This window comes from Notechis scutatus, chromosome 4 (assembly GCF_049901735.1).
Source record: "Notechis scutatus isolate UNSWTSFEM ecotype Mainland chromosome 4, rNotScu1.2, whole genome shotgun sequence".
Lineage (NCBI taxonomy): Eukaryota > Metazoa > Chordata > Lepidosauria > Squamata > Elapidae > Notechis > Notechis scutatus.
This window is the reverse complement of record NC_142012.1, coordinates 97900833-97926538: the sequence shown is the minus strand read 5'-3', so window position 1 is coordinate 97926538 and position 25706 is coordinate 97900833. Positions and strand designations below refer to the sequence as shown.

Genomic DNA, 25706 nt, shown 5'->3' with positions numbered 1-25706 from the left:
AAACCAAGTTTAGGAGGTGCCTGTTATATTTTGAGTATTATGGACCATTACTCATGATATGGTTTCTGCTATCTTATGAAAAACAAAACAGAAACATTCCAACATTTCTTTAACTGGCTAAGGTTTGCTGAGAGAAAAATGAAAAGTAAAGTAATTACTTTAGTAACGGATAATGGGACTGAATTTGTTAACAAAAGATTCCAAACTATGTTGAAATTGGCGGGTGTTGAGCATAAACGTTCTGTACCTTACAGACAACAACGTAACTCATTTATAGAACGAAGAGGGCAAACATTACAAGCCATGGCTTGCACTATGTTATCTGATTCAGGTTTACCTGAAACACTATGGGGTGAGGCCATAATGTGTAGTAACCATGTTTTAAACAATGTAGTTAATACAACAACTGGAGAATTGCCATTCACTCGTTGGCATGGCAGAAAGCCAAATTTAAGTTACCTACACACATTTGGAGCTCCAGCATGGGTGCATATTCCCTCACAAGTAAGACTGAAAGGGCAACATAGAGCTAAGAAATTATTTTTTGTGGGTTATGAGGCCAACCATAGATCATTTAGATTCTGGGTTCAAGGCACAGCTCATGTTTATTGTAGTGCTAGTGCAAAATTTCTTGAGCATGTTGGGTGGGATAAACTGGAACAGAAATCCAGCAATGATTATATTATTGAAACCCAAATAGTCCCTACAGATAAAATAAGTAAACCCCAAATAGCCATTAAAGAGGAAGAACAGGAGGAAGTTGAAGAACAGGCACAGGAGAAGGTAGAAGAACAGGAGCAGGTGGCACAGGAAAGTCCACCAGTAAGCCCTGTATTACCAAGACGTTCAACCCGAGTAACCCGACCACCTGATAGATATCAGGCTAGTGTTGTATGCCAAGTGAATACAGTTCCAAGTAACTATAGTGAACTAAAACTGTATCCTGCTAAGGATCAGGCTACTTGGCAGAAAGCAATGGATAAGGAACTAGAATCTTTAAAAAGACTGGAGGTTTATGAAAATGTTAAGTTACCATCAGGTAAACATGCCATAGGATGTAAATGGATATATAAACTGAAGACAGGTGTGGATGGGACTGTTACCCATAAAGCCAGGTTAGTAGCACAAGGGTTCAATCAGACAGCAAATGACTATGATGAGGTGTTTGCACCTAGTCTGAAGGCTACTACATTAAGGGCAGCATTAGTGTGGGCAGCTAAGGAGAAATACATTGTAAATCATTTGGATGTAGAGACAGCATATCTGCATGCACCGCTGCAACACACTATATATTTAAATAAACCGTTAGGCCTCAAAAATGATAATACTGATAATAATGATTGCTGGAAATTGAAAAAGAGTCTTTATGGTTTAAAGCAATCAGGATATGAGTGGAACCAATGTATAGTTAAAGAATTAACTAAGATAGGCTTTGTAGCTGGCATGGCTGATCCATGTTTGTTTAAAAAGGAAACCAATGGTATAATTTCATTATTGCTATTATTTACTGATGACATGGCATTAATCACCAAAACTGAACAAGAAGCTACTGAGATAATTTCACTATTGGAAAAGAAATTTAAGATAAAACAATTAGGAGAAATCAAACAATATCTTGGTTTAAATATAGATAGAACTAGAGGAGGATACAAGATCTCACAGGCAGATAAAATTAACCAATTACTAAAAAGTTTTAAAATGGAACTTTGTAAACCAGCTAAAACATCAATGAGCCAGGAGTTTAGCCACAGTGATGTTCAAAGTCCTGTTTTTGATAAGAATATTTATCAGTCCTTGATTGGTAGTTTATCTTATCTCAGTAATTGGTCAAGGCCAAATATTGCATACAGAGTTAATCAATTAGCAAGATTTAACGCTGAGCCCACTGAAAGGCACTGGCAAGCTGCTAAACTTGTGTTAAGATATCTAAAACAAACAATGCATTATGCATTGTATTTGGAGCCAAAAGATGAACTGAATTTAACTGCATATGCTGATGCAAGTTTTGCTACAGACATAAATACACGAAAATCTACATCGGGTACTGCTGTATTATTGGGAAAAGCATTGATTGGATGGAGATCTATTAGATAGAAACATCTAAGTTTGTCAACAATGGAGGGTGAATTCTCATGTTTGTCTTTACTATGTACAGATTTAGTTTTGTATAAACAATTATTAATTGATATGGGAATTAATGTAACAGATTCTATTGTTGTTTACGAAGACAACCAATCAGCAATACAGATGGCTTCAAATATTGCTGTTAAAACAAGAACGAAACACACAGATTTAAGATATTTAAATGTGAGACAATGTGTGCAAAGTAAGATGATTAAGCTGGAATACTGTATGTCAGAAAACAATATAGCAGATCATTTTACAAAGGCCCAAGGCTCTATAAAGCATAAGGTGTGCTGTGAAGATTATGGACTTAGAATGTAAGGTTGTATATATTGTCTTACCCAAAAGGGGAGAATGTTAGGAATATGGGTCACCTAACAGCTATTTGGGTTAGAAATATATATAAACCAGGATAAACATTTTAAAACTGTATCTTTAAGAAAATGCAAAACTGTAATTAGGTGTGGTTTCTCAAACGGCCATAAGGTGGAGCCAGAAACCTGGGTTGTTTAGTCTGAGTCTCAGAAGAGAGTGTGAGTGTATCTCTGTTTCCTTCTGTTGGAAAGTATTGTCGCTGCTCCATTTCTTCTAATTGACTGATATTACTGGATTTAATGTAAGTCTGATACTGAACTGTTTTTGATACTGGAATTTGATATTTGGATTATCCCTGGATGAAAACTGACTGATTTTACCTGTGAATGACTTTGGACTGCCTATTTTGGACTTTGCTTAACGTTTCTGGAAGTAAAAACTTACATTTACTGTACAGTGTATCTGTGTGCTGTATGTGTATTATTCAAACACTCCTCTCAAATATGTCTCCCTGTATGCGCTCATTCTCCTAACGGGGAATTACCTCAACATTCCTCACACATCTTAACAACCTACACCCCAAAATACAATTCACCATGGAAACAGAAACCAACAACCAACTTCCCTTCCTGAACATCCTAATTTACAAAAAACCCAAAGGCTCCCTAGGACAAACCATCCACCGGAAAAAAAACAACACCAACTGCTACCTAAATGCACAATCCCATCACCACCCTGCACAGATCAATTCCGTAGCCAAGACCCTCATCTCCAGAACCAAATGCCTAGCTGACAAAGACCACCTGAGAACAGAACTACACACCCTCACTAACGTATTAATTTCCAACAGATTCCAAAGAAACACTATCACCAATCTAATCCAAAAAGAGATACCCCAAAAAAACCAAGACACAGAACAAGACAACGGTATCGCACTCCTCCCCTACATCAAAAGTACCACGGACAAAATCAGCAAAATTCTCCACAAACACAATATCAGGACAGCCTTCGGCACTGACCAAAAAATAGCCAACATCCTAAGAAACCCAGCTAGAAAACCAAGGAGTTTATGAAATACCATGCAACAATTACCCAGCCACATACATTGGACAAACCAACAGGAGAATAAATGCATGAATCGCAGAACACCAAAACACAGTCAGAAGAGAAGAAAATACTTCCTCCTTCTTCCAGCACCTTAAAGCCACAGGACATGAAATTAATTTCGAAGGAACCAAATTAATATCCAACACTGAACACTCCAGCAAGAGAATAATCAGGGAAGCCATCGTGATAGAGAAACACCCCATAACATGAATAGACGGGACGATACTTCCCGCCTACCAGACATCTGGAAGCTAGCCCTCACCAACAAATGAATCCCAGCCACGAAAACCAACACCAGACACAAAACAACACAGGACACCACTGCCAATCCTCCTCATCAGACCCAGGCCCAAGCCCATCCTATAAACAAAGGACAACCACCATCCAGAAAACAGACCACGGCTGCTTCGCCAACTGTCGCACCCCCGACTCCAAAACCAAACAAGCTGACACACGCCAAGAACACAGACCCAGACCCCAAACTCGGAGCCAGACTAAAACCCAGAATGCTACATCACAACTACCCGCTCAGGACATCACATCAGAAAACTCAGGAAATTACACCACAAGAACTCAAGAAGTTGCAACACAGCAAATGACCCAGGATATCACAGCACAAGACCAAGGATACCACAGCAATAAATCTCACAAGGTCATCACACAACCCATTACCCAAGCCGTTACTACACAGGAGGCTAATGGAAAAGAGATCAAAACACAACTGACCCAGGAGATTACAACGCAGGACCCAGGATATCACAACAAAAGAACTCACAAACCCATCACACAACCCATTACCCAAGCCGTTAAAACATGAGAGGCTAATGGAAAAAAGATCACTACAAAACAAACGACCCAGGAGATTACAGCACAAGATCCAGGATATCTCCACAACAAAACTCACAAGGCCATCACACAGTCCATTATACCAACATCAACTCCATCAACCAATCAAGAGGCAGCAGCGCAGCCAACCAGCCCAGCACACCAGCCCCCACCACCAGTATTTATAGAGAGACAGGAGCTCCAATCACACACTGCATGCACTGGCATGAAGCCGAAAGCACCAGCCTGAGGATGGCGAGTGGGACCTTGCCGAAACCTCGCCAAGATACTCTTAATCTTACACGGGAAAAGACCTGAACACACCTAGACCTACATATATACATGTACATGTACATGTACATATACATATACATATATTTGTTTTCTGACGTTCTCGCGGGTATTTGTATGTGGATCTTTGGTTACGTTGCCTAGATACTTCCAATTTTACGCGGGAGAAAACCCGAATAACCAAAGATCCATATATATGTATATGTATATGTATATGTATATATTTGTTTTCATAGATTTTCACAGGTACAGGTATGTAGGTCTAGGTGTGTTTCCACTACCGGTTCTCCAGAACTGGTCAGAACCTGCTGAATACCACCTCTGCCCCCGCCACCATTGTACATACTATACAAACGAAGCCAAGCTTAAGCTACATAAAAGTTTTTGTGGTGCCCCCTTTGGGCCTGGTGTCCTAAGCACGTGCTTAGTCTGCCTAATGGTTAACTCACCGCTGCACATCTTGTTCTCAGGGCAGGGAGGCAGGTGGTAATGTGGCAATGTGCTTCTGTAGCCCTGAATGGCATTGATGTAAGAAACGGAATTGATGCAACATGAAACAATGACTGACAGAAGTGGGAGGTTTTCACTGCTTCAGGTTTCCCCATAAGTTTAGGTTCTGACAAGCCCTGTGAACTCTGAAACAGTTGGCAGGAGAAAAATCAAACAAGTTGTGACGCAGGACAATAGCAGGCCATCACGAACTGCAAACATGAATGCAGCGTGTTACCTTGCTGGGACTCCTACAGTAGGTTGTTTGGTCAATGTCTACAATGCTATCTGGGCATGTTTATTTTAAAAAAAAGAATGTGGCAAACCATTTCTCAGAACAAAGGAAAGTTTCAAAGAGCTAGAGAAGAGAAATTGAGATGTTAATGCAAGAAGAGTTGTTGTGATTACAATATAGTACATGTCAGAGGTTCTGACCAGTGCTGGAGAATCGGTAGTGGAAATTTTGAGTAGTTTGGAGAACCGGCAAATACCACCTCTGACTGGCCCCGGCCCCATCTCTTCTCTGCCTCCCGAGTCCCAGCTGATCAGCTGGGTCTTCTTTTGTTGCACTGCACAGGAGAACAGAGCTGGAAAGCAGGTTAGTGGGGTGGGGAGAGAATGGGGATTTTACAGTATCCTTCCCCTGCCATGCCCACCAAGCCACGCCTACCAAGCCACACCACGCCCATCAAGCCACGCCCATAGAACTGGTAGTAAAAAAATTTGAATCCCACCACTGGTACATGTTCTTTGAAAAATTTGTTTACATGGTATAAAACTCTTCCCCGTGAATATCAAACTAAGACAAAACTACAGGTAGTCCTGGACTTACAACAGATCATTTAGTGACCGTTCAAAGTTACAATTGCACTGAAAAAGTGACTTATGACCGCTTTTCACACTTACCACCACTGCAGCTTCCCCATGGGCACATGATCAAGGATCAAAATTCAGATGCTTGGCAACTGAATGATCTGTCATATACACAGTATAGGGCAGGGGTAGGGAAACTTGGCTCTTTTATCACTTATGGACTTCAACTCCCAGAATTCCTGAGTGAACCATAAAAGGTTCCCCATCCCTGGCCTACTGGTTTTTCAGTTGTGAGGGAAATCAATTTTTAACTTGAATGGGACTGTTTAATATACAAATGTAGGACATATTATGTAAATGTAGGACTACTTGAGCAAGGGGTTGGACTAGAAGACCTCCGAGGTCCCTTTATTTATTATTTGTATATGCTGTACACATACGCAATCTGTGAGCAATTCTACCAGGAAAATGGTAGCAAGAGGAGAAATATTTCAGATGAGACACACTTATTACTTCCTTGCTTGTTTTCTAGAACCTGCAGCTAGCTAACCTATTTGCTTTTTAGATAGGATTGTGTAAGAATAATCTACATGAAATGCCTTGGGGAAATATTTTTGATACTTGTGTTCCAAGTATATGTTGCACCTGTTAATGCCTGTTTTGAAGAGAGTACAGTAAGCAATTGAACTGTATTGCAATGATTTCTGAAAGTTTCAAAGGACCGGGTGTAGCCTATTGCTGAGACTATCATCTACTATTAGACTGCCATCTTTAAAATCTTTGGTCTGAAAGGACTTTGGAATTGTTTCAGTTCTTCTTAATCTGACCTTATTAAGATGGGACTGTTCTTGTTTCAAAAAAATCTTGTCAGCATCAAGACTTCGGATAATGAATGTCATAAGAATGCTGTAAGACAAGTAGATACACTTCAGTTAAGATAACTAGAAAGGAGAGATGCAACCGAATATTGACAATAATGGAATGATTGCTTGTAAGTAACATGAACTTTTAAACCAGCACTTGTGAATCTAGAGCTTCTATGTGGCTTTTAGGCATACAGCATTTTTGAAAATGCCATAATCTGTTTAGGAGCTTAGTGTTTTTTGGATACTCCAAAGCCTTTATATTGTAATCTGTTTCATAACTGGTTCTTCGTGAAACTGGCACACTTCTAAATAAGTATTTTACTGTGCACTTACCCTGTCTTACTCATGGGATTGACTGGGAGCAGATGTGTCCACAAACAATGTATTTTACTTTAATCCATCCTGCATTTTCCCACCATTTTTTATTAACACAGAAGGGCACTTCATTTAGGAGTTATGGAAGCAACCTCAAGACTTTTGTGCTCTAGGCCTTCTAAAAATCTAAAAGTAACTCAGTATAGTCCAATAATTTTTTTTTCATTTCAAAGCCATGGAGCTATAGCTTGCCCCAGATAAATTTAATACAGTCAAATCCAACTGTTTCTTAGCCCATCTAAGACCATTCTCTATTTATTTCAAAAAGCTCTCAAAATATTTTTGCTTGGTAAGATGGAAATGAATCTTTCTCTTCAGACCTAAAAAAATAATAACATATATATTTCCTTTTTGGAACTTTTTTAATTCTGTAAAAGTCAACAACAACAAAGGCCAAGGTGAGTCGACAGAGAGGATGAGCGATTCATTTATGCTCCTCCTCATAAGGTGACTGAATAACAGGAATAGCAATTTTGCTCACAGCCTCACACAATTGGCGACTTTCAAAGGACACCAAGTCTGCTAACCTCACTTTCTAATCACCGTTGAACAGTTAACTATTATCAAGATATTATAGACTTTTGGAATGGGAAGTTTGCAAACACCAGCAGAATTTGCCTTCGATCCTGAATGTCTATGGAGATTTTCAGTCATTCAGGTCATAGTTGTCCCAAAGGTACTTTTTTCAAGAGGAACAGAACTTTCTGGTTTTTCTTTGGAAACATTTAGCTTCTCATCCAAGAAGCACTGTCTCAACAGAGGAGGAGGGATGCAACATCATCTATCTCCAGTCTACAACACAGGCCTTTCAACAGTTCCAAGAAGGCTCCATACTCGTTTGCAAGTGACCCTGATGACACAGATAAACCTCCAGGTGGCCTTAACAATTTGCTTAAAGAATGCAAATGACCAGCTGTCTGCAAGGGGTATAAATCCTTCTATTCCCCATCATCCAGTCAGAACTGAAGAAGTTTCTTGGATGAGAAGTGGAAACATCTTCAAAGAAAAACCAGAAAGTCCAGTTGCCTCTTCAAAAAAATAAAAGCACCTTTGGGACTTCAATCTTTTAATGGAAGAAAATGTTAATCACAATCTTAAGAATGTAAAATAAAACAGCAAAAAAGTTAAACAAGATTTTGATCTTAGGAAGTTATAAATGCAAAGCCCATCATTTTCTCCAATCATATTTTCATGTAGGTAGCCCCAAATCTTTCCATCTTTGTGCATAGAACAATCTTGTTGCAGTCACTGATGTAATGCTCAAAATCATAAACTCTTTTGCAACTTCAAATTCTTCCAACAACTGTAAATAAGAAAACCACTGAGAACCACATCCTTTTCTTACATTTTTAGCTTTCTGTTTCATTTTGTTTTCTTACCTTATATCAGTTTGTATTAGTTTTTATCTTCCTTTTTAAAAATCTTAAAAATATATATTTTCTGTATGTGTGTATATGTATATATATATATGTGTGTATGTATATAAGATTTTTAAAAAGGAAGATTAAAAACTAATACAAACTGATATAAAGTAAGAAAACAAACACACACAGTCTGTCTACCTATCTCTACACACACACTGTTTGTGTTACAAATGGACTAACTTTTGCAATATGATTTTATAATTAATTATAAAGGACAAACAGCTTCTCGTATAAAATAGATATGTTTTGCTTTTTCCATAACAAAATAAGTAATTTTATTATTTAAAAAATTAGGCACAAGGAGGACTAAAGATTTTATGGAGAGGGAAAAAACACAAGCCTACTTTTTGTATTAATTAACTGGGAACTATAGAATGATACAAAAAATGGCTCTGAATGAGGGGGAGGAGCGTAACGGAGTGTAGCGGAGTGTGTAACGGAGTGAGCTCCCATTACTTGTCCCAGCTTCTGCCAACCTAGCAGTTCGAAAACATGTAAAAATGCAAGTAGAAAAATAGGAACCACTTTGGTGTGAAGGTAACACGTTCCGTTCGCCTTTGCCGTTTAATCATGCCAGCCACATGACCGTAGAGACATCTTTGGACAGCGTTGGCTCTTCGACTTTGTAACAGAGATGAGCACCACCCCCTAGAGCCGGAAACCACTAGCATGTATGCAGAGGTGGGATTCTACCAGTTCACACCTATTCGCTAGAACCAGCTGTTAACATTCTAAGCAGTGCAGAGAACCGGTTGTTAGAAGAAATTACTGGCCTAATCCTGTAAGGAAGGCAGGAAGGAAACATTCTGGTGTTGCTTACAGAAACTGTTTCTTATTACATTGTTGGCAGGACTAGACTTCCTGTCTCAGGAACTTTTCTGGAGTATTTTTTCCCCTCCTTTGCTGGTACTTTGCTTGTGTGGAGTGACCATTCAAAGTTACAATGGCACTGAAAAAAGTGACTTATGACCATTTTTCACACTTACAACTGTTGCAGCATCCCCACAGTCATGAGAGGCCAGGCGAGGAGATGCGTGCCTCGATGAGAATATTGAGTTGGCCACACCCAGCCAATAACATGACCACCAAGCCATGTCCACCCAGTCACATGACCATCAAGCCACGCCCACCACCTAAACCATGCCCACAGAACCAGTTGTTAAAAATTTGAATCCCACCCCTGCAATGTATGTGTGAGGGGAACCTTTACTTTAAACCTTACCACCATTGAAATAGTAAAAGACACAAGACTCACTACATTGCACAATCCCTTGGAGCAGCGGTCACCAACCGATGAGAAAATTTTGGTAGGCCACAGAGAAATCTCATCCCCAGAGCACCCCCACAAAGCAATTAATCCAGGCTGTGCAGAAACACAAGGCTGCGCCACCCACATGGCCTGCGGGAACCCTCCCCGCTCACTCACTCCTTACCTGCTAAATTGCTATTTTTCCTTTTTCCGACCATCATCTGTTCTGCTGTGCCGGGAGATTTAGATTAGCTAGGCAGCAGGAAATGGTTGGATTTCTTGCTTTCTAGCTAGTCTTTAGATCTTCGGCTCAGCACAGCCAAACCTCCCTTAGGACTGAAGGTTTGCTTGCAAGCAAATTCAGTGCAGACTCACGGCAAGCAAATTTGAGAGACTGAGCTAGCCGATGGCAGATAGATAGATAACTGAATGAATCTGTGAGCAACTCAATCTGCCTGCTTTGCCTGATTTTGGGTAAAAGTTGCTCTTTTTTTTAAATAAAAAAATTCAATATTTATATGCATGGTGTGTTGTGAGTTAATTTTGTGAGTTTTCTTGCAAGCAAATTTTATGTGACAGACTGAGCTAGCCAATGACAGATATAGATCTCTGAATAAATCTGTGATTCTGTGAGCAACTCAATCTGCCTGCCTGCTCTTTTTGCTCTTTTTTTTTTATAAAAAATTCAATATTTATATAAATATTTATAATATTTACATACAAGCCATGCCCAGCCAGTCAGATGACCACCAAGCCACACCCACAAATCAGGCCACACCCACAGAACTGGTTAGTGGCCCCTGGGATCTAAAATTATGAATTGGTGGTCCCTGAGGTCCAAAAGGTTGGCGACCCCTGCCCTGGAGCATCTCAATCACAAAACCCCAGAACCACTACAAAGATCCATCCACTCACTCCGCCATTTGGTCAGTCCCCCCAGAAACATTTCTGCTTCACTGAAGTTTCTGGAAACCAAATAAACTCTCTTTCCTTACAGTCAGCCTCCATTTTATTTCCAGTGCCTCTCTCCCTGATTGGAACCGGGCTGGATTTTTCTTCCCACATTCCTATTTTATTCCTTCAAATTCACCAAACTGCCTGTTTCCTCCATAGGCCATAAAGCTTTGTCCTTACTCCATCACTTACCTGCTGTACTTCCTCAAATCTTTAAAGGGCAAAAGTTTTTATTTTTTTTCAATTAAATATGCAGTTTTAGCTGCAAAAGAATTATGAATATGCCTGTTTCTGATCCAAAAAATTATGATGACACCCCTAACATCAGAGGTCAGGAATTCTGGGAGTTGAAGTCATAAAAGGGCCATTGTTCCCCACCCCTGCCTAATATCTTTAATAACTTTCCAAATAAAACATAACACAGGATTTGCCTTTTCAAGGCTGAAACACAGTCAGGAGTAAATAATTTTTATGGGTCCCTAAAAGCCTCAGATCTGCTTTTACTAACAAGCAAAATGAAAGGATGCCTCAGGCAGTGAATGTTGTGAAGCAGGCAAAGTAATGAGCTGTTTCAGCCTCTTAACTTGCTCTGCTGCTTGGTGTCTTGATTGCAAGGCTTTTGTTTTAATTACCAGAACTGAAGTATTCTCATGATGTAATTTGTCAGTTTCTCAGGAAGAAGTATTCCATTATTTGTTCCTGGCAGCAAAATGTAGGATTAGAATACTTTCCCGAGCGTACGTTCTTTTACAACCTCTTAAATTATCTCCTTTGGTCATTGAGCTGTTTTTCCACAAAGCAAACGAGATGTCTTTAGAACCTCTTATACCCTACAGGGTTAATTTTGGCTGTTTGGCTGTCTTAGTTATTTTATAGCTCCCTTGGTTACCAGATCACAGGAAAGTTTGGTTCGTTTATTCCAGCACTCAGTCTCAGCTCTAAAAGCCAATTTGAACAAGGGTGAAATTAAAGTATAATTTTAAAAAGTCTGATTCGATGTATTTTTAAAATATAGATAACCAAGGAAAAGTCAATTGTGTGATGAAAGGAGAATCAGACCAATGTTATAGAAAGGGATTCCACCTATCTCTCCACTTTTAGCTCTGCCTAATGTAAACAATGCACCATCTAAACATTGCAACATTTTAAAAAGTTGACTTTGATTAAATATAACAGAAAATGAAATAAATAGAACAAAATACATATGTATATGCATATGCACACATACCTAAAATGATTTATCAAACATGTAGTTCTATATAAAGTTTCACACAGTAATCTCAATCAAGTATAACCATGTTATAATCATCTATGTAATTCTATGTCTATGAACAGTTCATTCATAAATTGCAAGTAACTTCAGATTTTCAATCCCACAAGTAATTGGGACCTACATTTAATCCAAATTGTTGATGACAATTCCAATGCTGAAGAACACATTTCTTTTTGAGAATAGATAGAATTCTTTATTGGCCAAGTGTGATTGGACACACAAGGAATTTGTCTTAGTGCATAAGCCCTCAATCATAAAATACAATCATCATAGTCACAAGATACAACATTCAGTTGTAGTAGTAGGATACTAAATAAGCAATCAACATAAATTGTAAGATAGAAACAACAAAGTTATAATCCTAAGAAGCTAAAGAAATAGGTAATAGGAAAGATGAGAAGGATAATAGCTATACAGGTGGTTTGATATCCCAAGGCATAAGACAGTGTTGTGGGAATTAGTTGTTTAGCAGAGTAATAGAATGGGGGAGGGGGGAACTGTCCTTGTGTTTAGTTGTTTTGGCATGCAATGTCCTATAGTGTCATCTTGAGGGTAGAAGTTGAAAGAGTTATGTCCAGGATGTGAAGGGTCTGTAGATATTTTCTAAGACCTCTTTCTGGCTCATGCAGTATACAGGTCCTCAATGGAAGGCAGGCTGGTAACTGGTTGCAACTATTTTTTCTGTGGTCCTAACTATCTGTTGAAGTCTGTGTCTGTCTTGTTTGGTTGCTGTGCCAATGACGGACTCAATGACAGACTCTTAGAAATAAGATTTGTAGAAAAAAGATTCCATCTGTCTCCCCACTTAGAGCTCTGCCTAATATAAACATATGTACCAATATAGACTCCATCTCAAATAACATATTGGCCATGTAACAATGTCCAAAACACCTCCTGTACATCCCACAAAAATGAGGATGCTACAATCCTTACAGGTTCCTCTAAGAAGAATGCATGACATATGAGACATATGTCTCGTGACTTTTTACTAGGTGACAGCTTACTACGGTGTGTATAACCTCTGTTTTACTATCAAATGAGGAAGATGATCTTCTTATGCTAATTGAACCTAGATTTCTTATCTGGGATAGGACGTACTTAGATTTTTTCATTCGAGAAAGGTACTAAGCAATGACATGTGATTGTGATAAATAGCTATGAGGTAAATATACTACATGTATTTATTAAATTTAGGGACCACTCATCTCACTTGCAGGCAGATTCTGGGGATCTATAATTAAAAGCATAAAATTAAAAACCATGTAAAAATAAAATTCCTCAGTAAAATGGGAGCCAAGTTTTAAAAAAAGAACAAACTGTAAGTTAAGAGGCAGGACAAGCATCTTCGAAGTGCTAACCACCCCTAGGGTTGTATGCCACTCAGTGAACCCTATGCGAGTTGGCATAACTAGGTCTTCAAACCATTCTGAAAGGCCAGGAGAGTGGGAGCCCATTTTTGGTCTCTAGTGGTTAAAGTACCAGGCTAGAAAGAAGGAGACTATGAGTTCAAGTCCCGCCTTAGCCATGACAGCCAGCTGAGTGGTCTTGGGACAGTCACTCTCTCTCAACCTAACTCATCTCACCTCACAAGATTGTTGTTGTGGGGTAAATAGGGGGAGGAAGGTGTGTTGGATACGTTTGCTGACTTGATTATTTATAAAAGTAAAAAAGCTGGGATACAAATAAATAAATACATTCCAAAGGGTGTTGGCAATGACAGGGAAGGCTCTCTTGTTAATTGATGGGGTCCAAAACATACTTTCCCTGTCTGACTGGGTGGTTCAGGTAGATGTGATGTGGGTAAGCCATTCCTTAGGTAATCATCTTGCTAGTATTTAAAGGTAATAACTCACGCCTTAAATTGGACCTAGAACTAGACCGGCGACTAATGCAGCTCAGGTAACCAAGTTGTTATATAAGCCATCCTTGGCGTGACCCAACATGGGCACATTCTGTACCAGCTGTAGCTTCTGGATACTCTTCACAGGTAGCCACATGTAAAGCACATTGCAATAGTGTAATAAGATTGAGACTGGGTTAGGGACTTCTGTCCTCACTGTGAGTTGTGTTGGGGAGGGGGGTGGGTGCATGAAGGTAGGGTCAGCCAATCTCATTGTACACATGTTGTACTCTGACAATAAAGGTAATAATAATACAGGAGATGACCAGGACATGTGTGACCAAGACATGTGTGGCCTTCTGATCCAGGAATGGGTGTAAATGCGCATAATGCAAAGTTGAACAAGGGTCCTCCTAGCCATGACTGTTCCATGCTCCTCAAGCAGAAATTGTAAGTCCAGGAGAACCCAACAGATTGTAATAACCAAGTAATTATTGAAGCGCCAGGTAATTATTATATATATATGGATTATACATAATGTTCCCAGTGCACTGGTATTTTCCTCATAGAGAAATCTGCAATGTTTTCATAGAGTCAACTTCTTACCAATCTTCTTTCTACATAACACAGGTTCTCTCCTATTCAAACTTAGGTGACATTTTCTATTCATTGCTATGACAGTTTTGACATATCTAGAAACAACACCATATGTGTAAGTTGTGAAGTGTTTTAACCGCCTTATTTTCATGCAGAAAATAGCAACAACAAACCTGATACTGTTAAAACACCCAAACATTTGCCAAATGGAAGTCTTATTTGTGGATTTGGGTGTTTGTAGTTTAATAATACATGCAAAAAAGAACAAGTAAAAACTTGTATTGGAACTGATTTCCTGAAAAGACTTTCAGACATATGCAGCAAATCGTGCGTATATTATGGCCACAGAGGAAGCAAAGCCACTGATGCAAAAGACTACTGTTCCATGCACAGTGTGTATTATCTGTAGCAGGAAACCAAAATAAATAGGAAACACAAATATTAATTTGGAGAGCGGGACAATTATAAGGATTTGCACGGGCCTTCTACAACTGATATGCAAAACTCTATATAGAAAAATCTCAGTGGATTTTATATTTTCTAAACAGGCATACTTTCATTACCTTATTCCCAAAGCGGTCAAATTAACATTGAAATCAATACAATTAATTAAAAGAATCAATAAAATAAACTTTACAGTGGGGAGGGGAACCAAATCTTAATGATCACAAGCACCTAACATCCCTAAAATGATCACGGGATATGAATGGTCCCTATTCCCATGAAATATACTATTAAATAAAAAATACAACTATATAATAGTCTTCATAAAATAAACATGTGTTTGTCTAAAGCAGGGGTGTCAAACTTGTGGCCCACAGGCTGGATGCATTATGCACAGGCCACACATCCCTGGTTTAACAAAGGGGAAAAAAGTTTTAATAGGTCATGTGACGTCACAAGTTTGACACCCATGGTCTAAGGCAGGGGTGTCAAACTCGATTTCATTGAAGGCCGCATCAGGATTGCATTTTACCTTGGAGGGCCAGTGTGGGCGTGCCCAAAGTGGGTGTGGTCAGCTCGACATCACTCCTGTCAGGGGTGCCTGTGGTGGCCCAAGCCCTCTGCCAGAGAAAACAGGCTCCTGAGCTTCGTTTTCAGCTGCAACGGCCTCCTGTAAGTAACCCTCTGCCAATGAAAACAGAGCTCAAGAGGGCTGTGTGCAGCCCTACCCGAGTAATTACCCTACCCGAGTAATGTTTTTGCTGGCAGAGGCACTGCAGGCCAGTCTTTCGCCGTTTCCAGGGTGGCCCTGTGGGCCAGATCTAATCATCCCACGGGCCGGATCTGGCCCCTGGGCCTTGAGTTTGACACCCCTGGTCCAAGGGGTCAGAAAAATGCTGAAAAGTCTGATTTAGAAGGAGTCACTGGATAAGTGAAAGCATTTTTAATAGCTTAGCAACATCACACCACAGAATTATTCTACCTTTATTAACAGAAAGGGAAAAAAACAATAAATGGCCCATCTGTAAGGAAACTATATTGGGAAATGCTAAAGATTAGCAACAAACTGACTATTTTTATCTTCCCGGTTTCCTCAGGGAACATTTATGAAAAATAAAATAAAGTAACTATTTCCTATTTCAGTTATTTACTAAGCTTATCCTATCTTATTCTATGTCTACACTAACTTCTATATCTATGTTTATTGCTTATTCCTAAACAGTCTCCCAAAGGTCCTTTTTCTAAAAAAAAAAAACATGACTTCCTTGTTTTTTTCTTTGAAAACATTTTGCTTTTCATCCAAGAACGTTTTTCAGTTCTACCTGACTGCTGGTAAATGGAAGGAGGTGTAGGAAGCCCTGCCACTCCCCAGATTAAAATATTCCTTATTCTCAATATTAAAAAGAGGCAGGATAGAATATTTCCCCTAAATGAGAAGAGGAGGACAATCTTAACAAAGGCAGAAAGCAGCCCCCTCCCCTCCCAACTTCCTGCCATAGGAAAACAACCTGAAGCAGAAGTTTGAAGAGGCTGGTCTTTAGGAATGGAGATTTTGTTTCCACTGAGAAAGATTGGGCCAATCTATTCGTAAGCAAAGAGACTCTAAATAAGCAACACAATTAGACAACCCAAAGCTGACAACATTAGGTGAGAAAACACTTGAGGATTTGCATTTCCCCTTTTGCCTGTAGAGCCAGCCGTGACCCCTACATGACACCATAGGAATCTGGCAACAGCCATTAAAATATTAAAGGACACATTCTTACACAGGAACAGGCATCTCAATCACAAAGCCCCCAAAAATGTATAAAAACCCACCTACTCTCAACCCCATTTTGTCAGCCACCCCAGAAACATGCTGCTATTACTACTTTCTGGCTACCAAATAAACAGAGACTTTCTTTCCTGCAGCCTCCCCTGCCTTCATTTTATTTCCAGTTGTCTTTCTCCTGGACTGGAACCTGACTGGATTTTTCTTACAACAGTTATATTCTTAGCAGTCATCTAGTTGTTAGTTCGCTTGAGGGTGGGGTGCTAGTTGTTAGCACACTGAGAGTTGTTGAGGCTACTGTGTTGTGCCATGCGTTTGTGACAACCCACTCATCAGGAGAGGATTCAGCAACCCATCTGCATTTTAAAGGCAAGGTCACTCTTTTGAAGACAACAAAGTTCACATTCTGCGGAGAGAGGACCATTGGTTTGAAAGAGGCCCTCTATGTTAAAATTGAACAGCTCTCTCTCTCCTCAGAGGAGGAAGGATAGGACATCACCCATCTCCTGTTTACAACACTGTCCTTTTAGCTGTCCCAAGAAGATTCCCCACCCATTTGCACTCTGATTCAGGTGAGGATAAAGATAGTGGCCTCAAAGACTCTCAGGGTGCCAAAGTGAACTTCAGGTGGCTAGCAACTAGATTCCTGCAAAGAATACTGTACAAACCCTCCATTCCCTACCCGTTAGTACTGAAGAAGCTTCTCGGACGGAAGTAAATGTTTTCAAAGAAAAACAACAACAAAGTCCAGTTGCCTTTTGGAAAAAGCACTTTTGGAACAGCCATGATCCTGGATGACTGAGAATCTCCGTGGACAGTCTATTCTTCTTTCTTGTCTGAGCTTATACCAAAGTCTTCAGCCATCATGTAGCCACTTTCAAATTGACTTCTGTTGCTGTTAGCTGCTGTGCTAAACTGCTGACGAAACCTTGGCATTTTAATTTCTCACTGGGATGAGAAAGGAAAGGTGCTTCTCCAATTGCTGGCTGGCTTACAGCGTAGTGTTGATACTGGAACATAAGAACTGCTGCGTTCTGCTTCTCCTTTCAGCTTGTCCACTGCTGGTTTGGAGAAGTCAGTTGTTTGTTGAGCTGATGGATAATCCACTCCCTTGGCTGCAAAAGCTTCCTCTCTGATCTCCACACAACACATATCTTCCTCCACACATCTTGTGCTCTCAGGTCCCCCCCCCTTTTTAAAAAAAACCTTGAAAATGGTGGGTGTAGTGCTTTTCAGGCTGCCTTTAGAGCAGTGGTGGGATTCAAATTTTTTTACTACCAGTTCTATGGACGTGCTTGGTGGGCATGACTTGGTGGGCGTGGCAGGGGAACGATACTGCAAAATCTCCATTCCAACCCTACTCCTGGGAGAAGGGTATTGTAAAATCTCCATTTCCTCCCCACCTCACTAACCTGCTTTCCAGCTCTCTTCTCCTGTGCAGGGCAACAAAAGAAGACCCAGATGATCAGCTGGGATTCAGGAGACAGAGAATACATGGGGGCGGGGCCAGTCAGCCGGTTCTCCAAACTACTCAAAATTTCCGCTACTGGTTCTCCAGAACTGGTCAGAACCTGCTGAATACCACCTCTGCTTTAGAGTCCCAGGGGAGAAAACAAAGAGAAGGAAGATGCTGGCCATTGCAAGGTGTTCCCTCAATACCATCCCATTGAAATTTCAGAAGGTTATCAAGATCTGGTTCTTTTGCAAGAATCTTGGGGATGACCCGGATATATGAAAAATATGGTTCTTGGGACTGATGCATGGCTGCCTCATGGATTAGTGTCATATGCAGCATCTTCTCATCTAATTACAAGTTTAGAATGAAGCAACGTAAAAGCTCAAATAATAGAGACAAAAAGAGCAAGAATGTGTTCACATTGTCCCCATAAAATAATACTGATCAGTCTTAACATTATATAAACTGTTACTTCATAAGCAGAGAGTATATACATACCATCAGTCCAACATTTCAAGTCCCATACATTCCATTGTAGTAAAAGTAATATTTTGCTATTGTAGGAAGCCCCCCCTCCCCAGATTAAAATATTATTTATTCTTAATATTAAAAAGAGACAGGATAGAATGTTTCCCCCAAAGGAGAAAAATCTTAACAAAGGCAGAAAGCAGCCCCAGCCTTCCTGCCATAGAAAAACAGCTTCAAACAAAGAAGCTTGAAGAGGCTGACTTTTAGGAATGCAGATTTTGTATCCATTCAGAAAGACTAACCAATCTATTCAAAAAACAAAACACCTTCAGCCATAGCTCCAGCTGATGGGATTAAGAAAGTACACTCCCCAAATTCCCCAAATTCTAAGGACAGGACAGGACCTTTAGGGCATAATAGGATTAACTCACCACCATTGAAATAGTGAAAGACTCAAGGCTCATTACATTGCACAACCCCCTGGAACATTTCAATTACAAAACCTCAGAACCCTATAAAAATCCATCCACTCAATCAGCTATTTTGTCAGCCACCCCAGAAACATACTGCTATCACCAAAGTTTCTGGAAACCAAATAAACAGCCTCCATTTTTTCCCCCCCTCCCAGCTTGGAACCAGACTGAATTTTTCTTCCTACACTGTGATCAGTAGAGTCACAATTCTTCAAATGATACTTATACTTATCTCAAAATATAAACTAAGAAAATTACTTGCAGATGAAAATCCTAAAGTTACAATGGCAACAGCCACGTTTTTAACTAAGGATTTAAAAATTTTTTTAGAAACCCATCAGTTAGGATTTTAAATGTATTATGCAATATGTATTAAATATTTCATTTGTTAAACTGTTTTATCTAATGCCAATTTTAGATTGCATTTGTAACTTTAGTTTTGGATCATTGGGCTATAAATAAAATCAGTTGATTGATTGCTAAAGTTACAATGGCAACAGCACGCTTTTAACTAAGGATTTAAAAATTTTTTAGAAACCCATCAGTTAGGATTTTAAATGTATTATGCAATATGTATTAAATATTTCATTTGTTAAACTGTTTTATCTAATGCCAATTTTAGATTGCATTTGTAACTTTAGTTTTGGATCATTGGGATATAAATAAAATCAGTTGATTGATTGATTGCTGTGCATCAAAAGTAGGTTTTTCTGATATGGCTGAGCATAAGTTGTATCTTACTGAGCACAAATCCCATCACTGTGTGCTGTGTTGGCACAGCCTCTTCTCTTTTAGTCACTAGGTGCTTCCTATTCTCCATAGGTGTTCTTTTTTTAACAAATTCACCAGTGGAACAATGAAATGATGGGTTCCTTAGTTCAACCAAGTGAAATTGAAGAGTGCCATCACTTTTTCTCTAACTAGAAAATTTAAACCATTCATTTTTTTAACCAGCACATTAGTGAATGCACCAGCCAGAAATGTGTCAAGTACAAGAAGAATCATACTAATGATGTGTCCCCCTTAGGCTTGGACATAAAAAGAAAACAATATTATTGCCAGCTTCCTACCAGTAAGAGGTGCACTGTACAGTATGTGTTATTGCTTAGCCTTAGCTTGATGTATCACTTGAGTGCACTGTGAGACAATGGGAAGGATGGAATTACAGTAAAGAGATAATAAGTAAGATTCATTGGGTCTATGACTTATAGTGGACACAATTGCAAAGCTTCACCAATCACCAGTTACAAGGCTTTCAGATGGATATATTCTACCACATCTCAGTTAACTTCAAGAAAAGTTGGCCCGGGTGACCTAATGTAGTAAAAACCAAGTCAGGTTTACCTGGCAGAGAAAATGGAAAGAATGGTTACAGGTAAATAGTAATTAGATAAAGTAGATTAGATGGATTTTTGTACCTTAGTAGAATAAGGATTACTAACCATGGGAAAATAGATTAAGAAATTTCCAGAAGTGTAAAGGCTGATAGAATGGTTATCAGGTAATTTGTAGTTTGTTGGGAGAAATGAATGTTTGTCAACAGAAGCAAAAATGACTGCCTACAAGAGCTTCTGTCTATTTTGTTATATGGGAGCGAGAGCTCTGTATGCCAAGAGAAACGGAATAGTAGTTAAATCAGTGAGAATTTAAGAAGGGCGTGTAAGAGGAGATAACATCAAGAGTATCTGGATGCCAAACACAGAAACCAGTAACCAGTACAAAAGTTTTGTTTTAGAGAGAGTGAATGAGAACCATTTGCAAAGAAAGAGGGAAGGGGTTGGGGAAAAAAAGGTGGAAAACTGAGAAAGTGGTGGTTGTTTGGAGTTGTTAAGCTTTGGAAAAAGTCTATAGAGATTCTCAGTCATCCAAGTCATAGTTGTCCCAAAATTGCTTTTCAAAAATTGAATTGCTTGTTTTTTCTTTGAAGACACTTTGCTTCTCATCCAAAAAGCTTCTTCAGCTCTGACTGGATGGTGGGGAACGGAAGGATTTATATTCCTTGCAGACAGCTGGTCATTTGCATCCTTTTAGAGGGTCCAGTGAAGCACTTGGGGGGTTTCTCTGTATCCTCGGGGTTAGGGTTAGTGAATAGTGCTAATGGTTCCTATAGTCTGCAATCATTTTTTTTTCTGGAAATCCATTCCTACTCCCACACCATTCAAAGAGTGTTCATCCCAAATTGTATAGCTAAAAGTCTGTCATCAAAGTCATGGTTATCCCCAAGGGTGCTTTTTCAAGTGGCAACTGGACTTTTCTGGGTTTTTCTTTGAAGAGGTTTTGCTTCTCATCCAAGAAGCTTCTTCAGCTCTAACTGGAAGAATGAATTTACATTAAGTGTCATACCTTGTGAGTCTCGACTCCTGATAAACATATCTTTTCTTTTATGTACACTGAGAGCATTTGCACCAAGACAAGTTCATTGTGTGTCCAATCACACTTGGCCAATAAAGAATTCTATTCTATTCTATTCTATTCTATTCTATTCTAATTCTATTCTGTCTATTTCTATTCAGTGTTGTACCTTAATGATTCTTGACTCTTGACGAATGTATCTTTTCTTTATGCACGAGAGCATTTCTATTCAATAAAGAATTCTATTCTATTCTATTCTACATTTGAAGCGAAAGATCTTCAAAGAAAGAAAACAAGAAACTCCAGTTGCCTCCTTGGGGGTGGGGGGGAGGGAAGCACCTTTGGGCTAAGCTTTGGAAAGAGAGGGGAGAAATTGAAGGAACAAAAGGCAATCTAGCCGTAAATCAGGGGAAAAGAAGAATCATTGCCAGAAACTTGGATGCCAGGATGGAGATTTACAATAAATAGATTTTTGGGGTGGGGGTTCCTTTAATGTTTCCTTTTTCTTCAATCCTTTCCTTTGGCTTCCAATTGCTTCCCCCTTTGCTGAGCTCTGCCCGGGATGCGCAGTGGCGCGCGGGCGGGTTTCTTGTCCTGGAGAGCAAAACCAGGCCGGCTTCTCGGTCGGTCGTTCGGTTTGCGAGAGAGCCCGGCTCCTTCTTCTTTTCTCCGAGAAAGGGGCGCTCGCAAGTCTCCTCCGGGCGGGCAAAAGGTCCTCCTCTCCCCCCCCACACGCCTCCCCCCATCCCCGGGACCCGCTGTGTGCGGGCGGGCGAGGGAGCCGGTGGGTCACGCCCCACATTCGGGAAGGAGGCAAAGCGCCTCTGCGGCTCTGCCACCGCCCCCCTTCCCAGCAATCCTTCGCCCGGCGTTCCTTTCTCCTCCGCCTCCTCTTCCTCCTCCTGCGGTGGGCAGGACGCCTGCGCTCGGCGCTGCCTCGGGAGGGCGGCGGCAGCGAAGGAGGAGGAGGAGGAGGCGGCGTCCCCGGCCGCTGCTGCGGGGAGACCCAGCAGGGTGGGCGCTGCGGGACGCTGCCCCTCGCCTGGCTTCGCGGCGGGGAGAAGGGCGAGCGAGGGACAAAGGACGAGCGGCGGGCCTCGGGGAGGCGGCGGCGGTTGCAAGCCGGCGCCATGGGGGAGAGACTACGAGGCCAAGCCGGCGTCTCTTCGGCGGCGGCGGCGGCGGCGACTCCCCCCACCTGCTCGCTGCACAACGGGCTGCCGCTGCACAACGGCTTCCACCCTCTGGCCGGCAATGGCGAGGCTTCCCACCCGTTGCATTTTCGCGCCGACCTGCCGCTCTCCAGCCACGAGTCGTCGGCGAAGAAAAGCAGGGCGCGGCGGAGGATGGATTCGGGCAGAAAGAACAGGCCGCGTAAGTGAAGGCTGTGCAAGGGTCCGGTTCGCCAGGGGCGCGCGTGGCGCGGGACGGCACGGGGAAACAAACCCGGGTGGGGGGCCCTTGCAAGGGAAGAGTCGCCCCGGGCGCATCGCTTGCAGGCGGGTTTCCCTTCGCCTTCCACGGATCTCTCCCTTTCCCCCGACCGGTCTCGGCTGTTTCCGTTTTAAAGGGGGAGGAGGGGGCTGGGGCTGGGGGTGGGAGCAGAAACTTACAAGCTGTGAATGAGACCGGCGGCAGGTTCGCCCGGCTCACGTGTCTTATGTGGCATCCGAATGTTTCCACCCAAAAACAAACAAAACAAAAAAAGCGCATTCACACGTGTGATGAAAAGAAGCAACCGAGGGCTTGGCGCAAGCCAGAGTTCATTTGCTCGCTGCAAACGCGAAGGTTATTTTGATGCAATAAAGAACAACCCCCTCTCCCCCCCCCAAAACCCATCTTTTTTCCCCTAAAAACCCCATCATTTTTCTCCCCCAAAATAATCTTTTTCCCCAAAAAATCATCTTTCCCCCAAAAAACCATCATTTTTCCCCAAATTTTTTTCCCACCCAAAATCCTCTTTTTCCCCCTAAAATCTTTTTCCACCCAAAATCATTTTCCTCCAAAAAGTCCTTTTTCCCCAAAAAATCATTCCCCCAAAAAAATCATCCTTTTGCCCCTAAAAATCATCATTTCCCCCCAAATCATCTTTTTAAAGTCGTTGATTATTATTACTATTATTATTATTATTATTTTTCGCCGGTGATGCCGTTTCTGGGTAGAGGATCTGATGGCGCCCCCCCCCGTGTCCTTTCAACTCCCAAGAAGCGGCTCCGGCGCTTCTGCCTCGCGACGAGCTGCTGCTTTTTCTTGTTCCGCCGCCCCAAACATCAGTTCATTAAATACCGTCTCGGGCTCAGCCAATAGAAGCGCGTCCTCCGGGTGCACACCCACTGATCCCACGTAGGCCGGTCCCGGGCTTGACCAATCAGGAGGCTGGGAAGGTGTGGGCTGGTCTCGGGAAATCTCCCTCTTCTGTTGCAGAAGCGCTAAAACGAGAGGTTTTCTCAGCCTGGATTGGTTCTATAAAATGTGCCCTTGACAAAAGCGCTGGGCCCGTTTTTTGGGGGATGTAAAAAAAAAAAAAGTCACACGGACTTGGATTGCCTGCTTCGAGCCAGCGGTTCCTTTTGGTAACTCAAAATGAGGCTAATCATTGACAAGAAACATTGTAAGTAGATGGCACTTTGTGTGTTAAGGGTACCCTCGTTTTCATAAGCAGCATGGTTTTCTTTGCCATTGGTAGCATCTTTATTAGGGAGAGAAGAAGAGTTTGACTAGGCAGCAGGATTGACTAGGATTGCTATCTGAAAATTATTGGGTTGGAATTAAAAAACAATCTACCTCTTCAATTCTATGAAATTCAGTATATTTCTCAAAGATCAGTCGCACTAGCATGTGTTTTGGAGTAATGTGTGTGGATGTAGCAGCGTCTTTAATAGTTAGAGCAGTTTAACATAATACTCAAAAATAATAATTAGAAATGCAGAGAGTTGAGTTTTGTAAATAGATTCCAAAAAGGCTCTGGGTCCATGCTGCTAAAACAATGACACAACTTGATCTGATTCTTAATTTACTTGGAAGTCAGACCCTATTTTATTCATTGTGACCCTTGTATATTTAGATACAACCCCACTGAGCAGCAATATATCCTATAGTTTTGATGGCTTGTTTTTTTGGTTGGATTTTGAGAAAGATAAACCATTTTTCCTAAACTGGCTGAGCCAAAAAACTTCCACTCATTGTCTGGCGTATTATTTTCCCATAGATTGGGAGTTTTATGAGGTCATTGTTTTATTTTAAAAGAAAACAATTCAAAGCTGGATAAAATAGGAAAAGGTTAAAGAAAGTAAAGTACCTGTTAAAATGATGCAGACATGAAGATTTTATTTCCATCAGAAGTGTTTCTAGGAACTTTTACGTTTATTACAATATGGTAGACTATAGAAACTTGGTGTAAATCTAGTTCACAAATGATTGCATATGGTTGTTGACTTTGATTTTTTTAATTGATTTTTTTTGTCAGTTAATTTTGTGGTATCTCACCTGTTATATTTACTTCAACACATGAAAGAACCCTACTGAAATTAATAGTGCTCTAGCCTTACATAACATTTTTCAAAAAAGTATTGCAAGATTTTAAATATGTTCATCTTGGAGTGAGTTCTTTTGGAGCAACATAAATCTAAGAATCTAAAAAGGGAAGCATTTTCAGAGCAATTCTTTATTCTGCATTAATTTAATTAGTTATTTCAGTACAAACTGATGTTTTTTTGTTATATTCTAATTTTATGCACATGCATAATAGTTGTTTGTATTATTAGTAGCTTGTTTTTCAACTGTTCAAATACTTGACTTTTTGGACCTCAATGTGCATAATTTTAAAACCCTTAATATTTGTGGCTCTTACGTTCAGTCCTCAAATCTTCGTCGCCATTAGGCATCAAAGTTAAAAAGAGCCTTTATGATCCGCTCCAACACTGGAGGTTTTTAAGAAGAGATTGGACAACCATTTGTCTAAACTGGTATAGCGTTTCCTGTTTGAGCTGAAGGTTGGACTGGAAAACCTCCAAGGCCCCTTTTTAGCTTGTATAGTTGCTGGTGGTGTTACCTTTAATTCCTGTATTTAAGAATAATAATATCATGCAGTCACCATCTTTGTTTTAATATCAGCAAATAGCGGTTGCTTATTGATATAAAATCTAAAATACAGTGAATAATAGAATACTTTGTGAAGAATATTTTACAAAGAATGGCTTG

The 25706-nt window shown here is 40.6% G+C and overlaps 2 protein-coding genes across 2 annotated transcripts in view; both read left to right on the top strand.

The window, feature by feature from the left end:
- The first annotated feature begins 2705 nt into the window (after positions 1 to 2705).
- Positions 2706 to 25706, top strand: part of ASAH2 (N-acylsphingosine amidohydrolase 2) — a 214973-nt gene continuing 191972 nt past the window's right edge. Inside the window, exon 1 of the mRNA XM_087964167.1 lies at positions 2706 to 2740. The gene's annotated coding sequence lies outside the window, so the exon portion shown is untranslated. The remainder of the gene's footprint in view (positions 2741 to 25706) is intronic.
- The window catches only part of PANK1 (pantothenate kinase 1), a 33474-nt gene continuing 30080 nt past the window's right edge, over positions 22313 to 25706 (top strand). Inside the window, exon 1 of the mRNA XM_087965677.1 lies at positions 22313 to 22880. Coding sequence (XP_087821803.1) covers positions 22637 to 22880 — 244 coding nt within the window. The 5' untranslated portion in view covers positions 22313 to 22636. The remainder of the gene's footprint in view (positions 22881 to 25706) is intronic.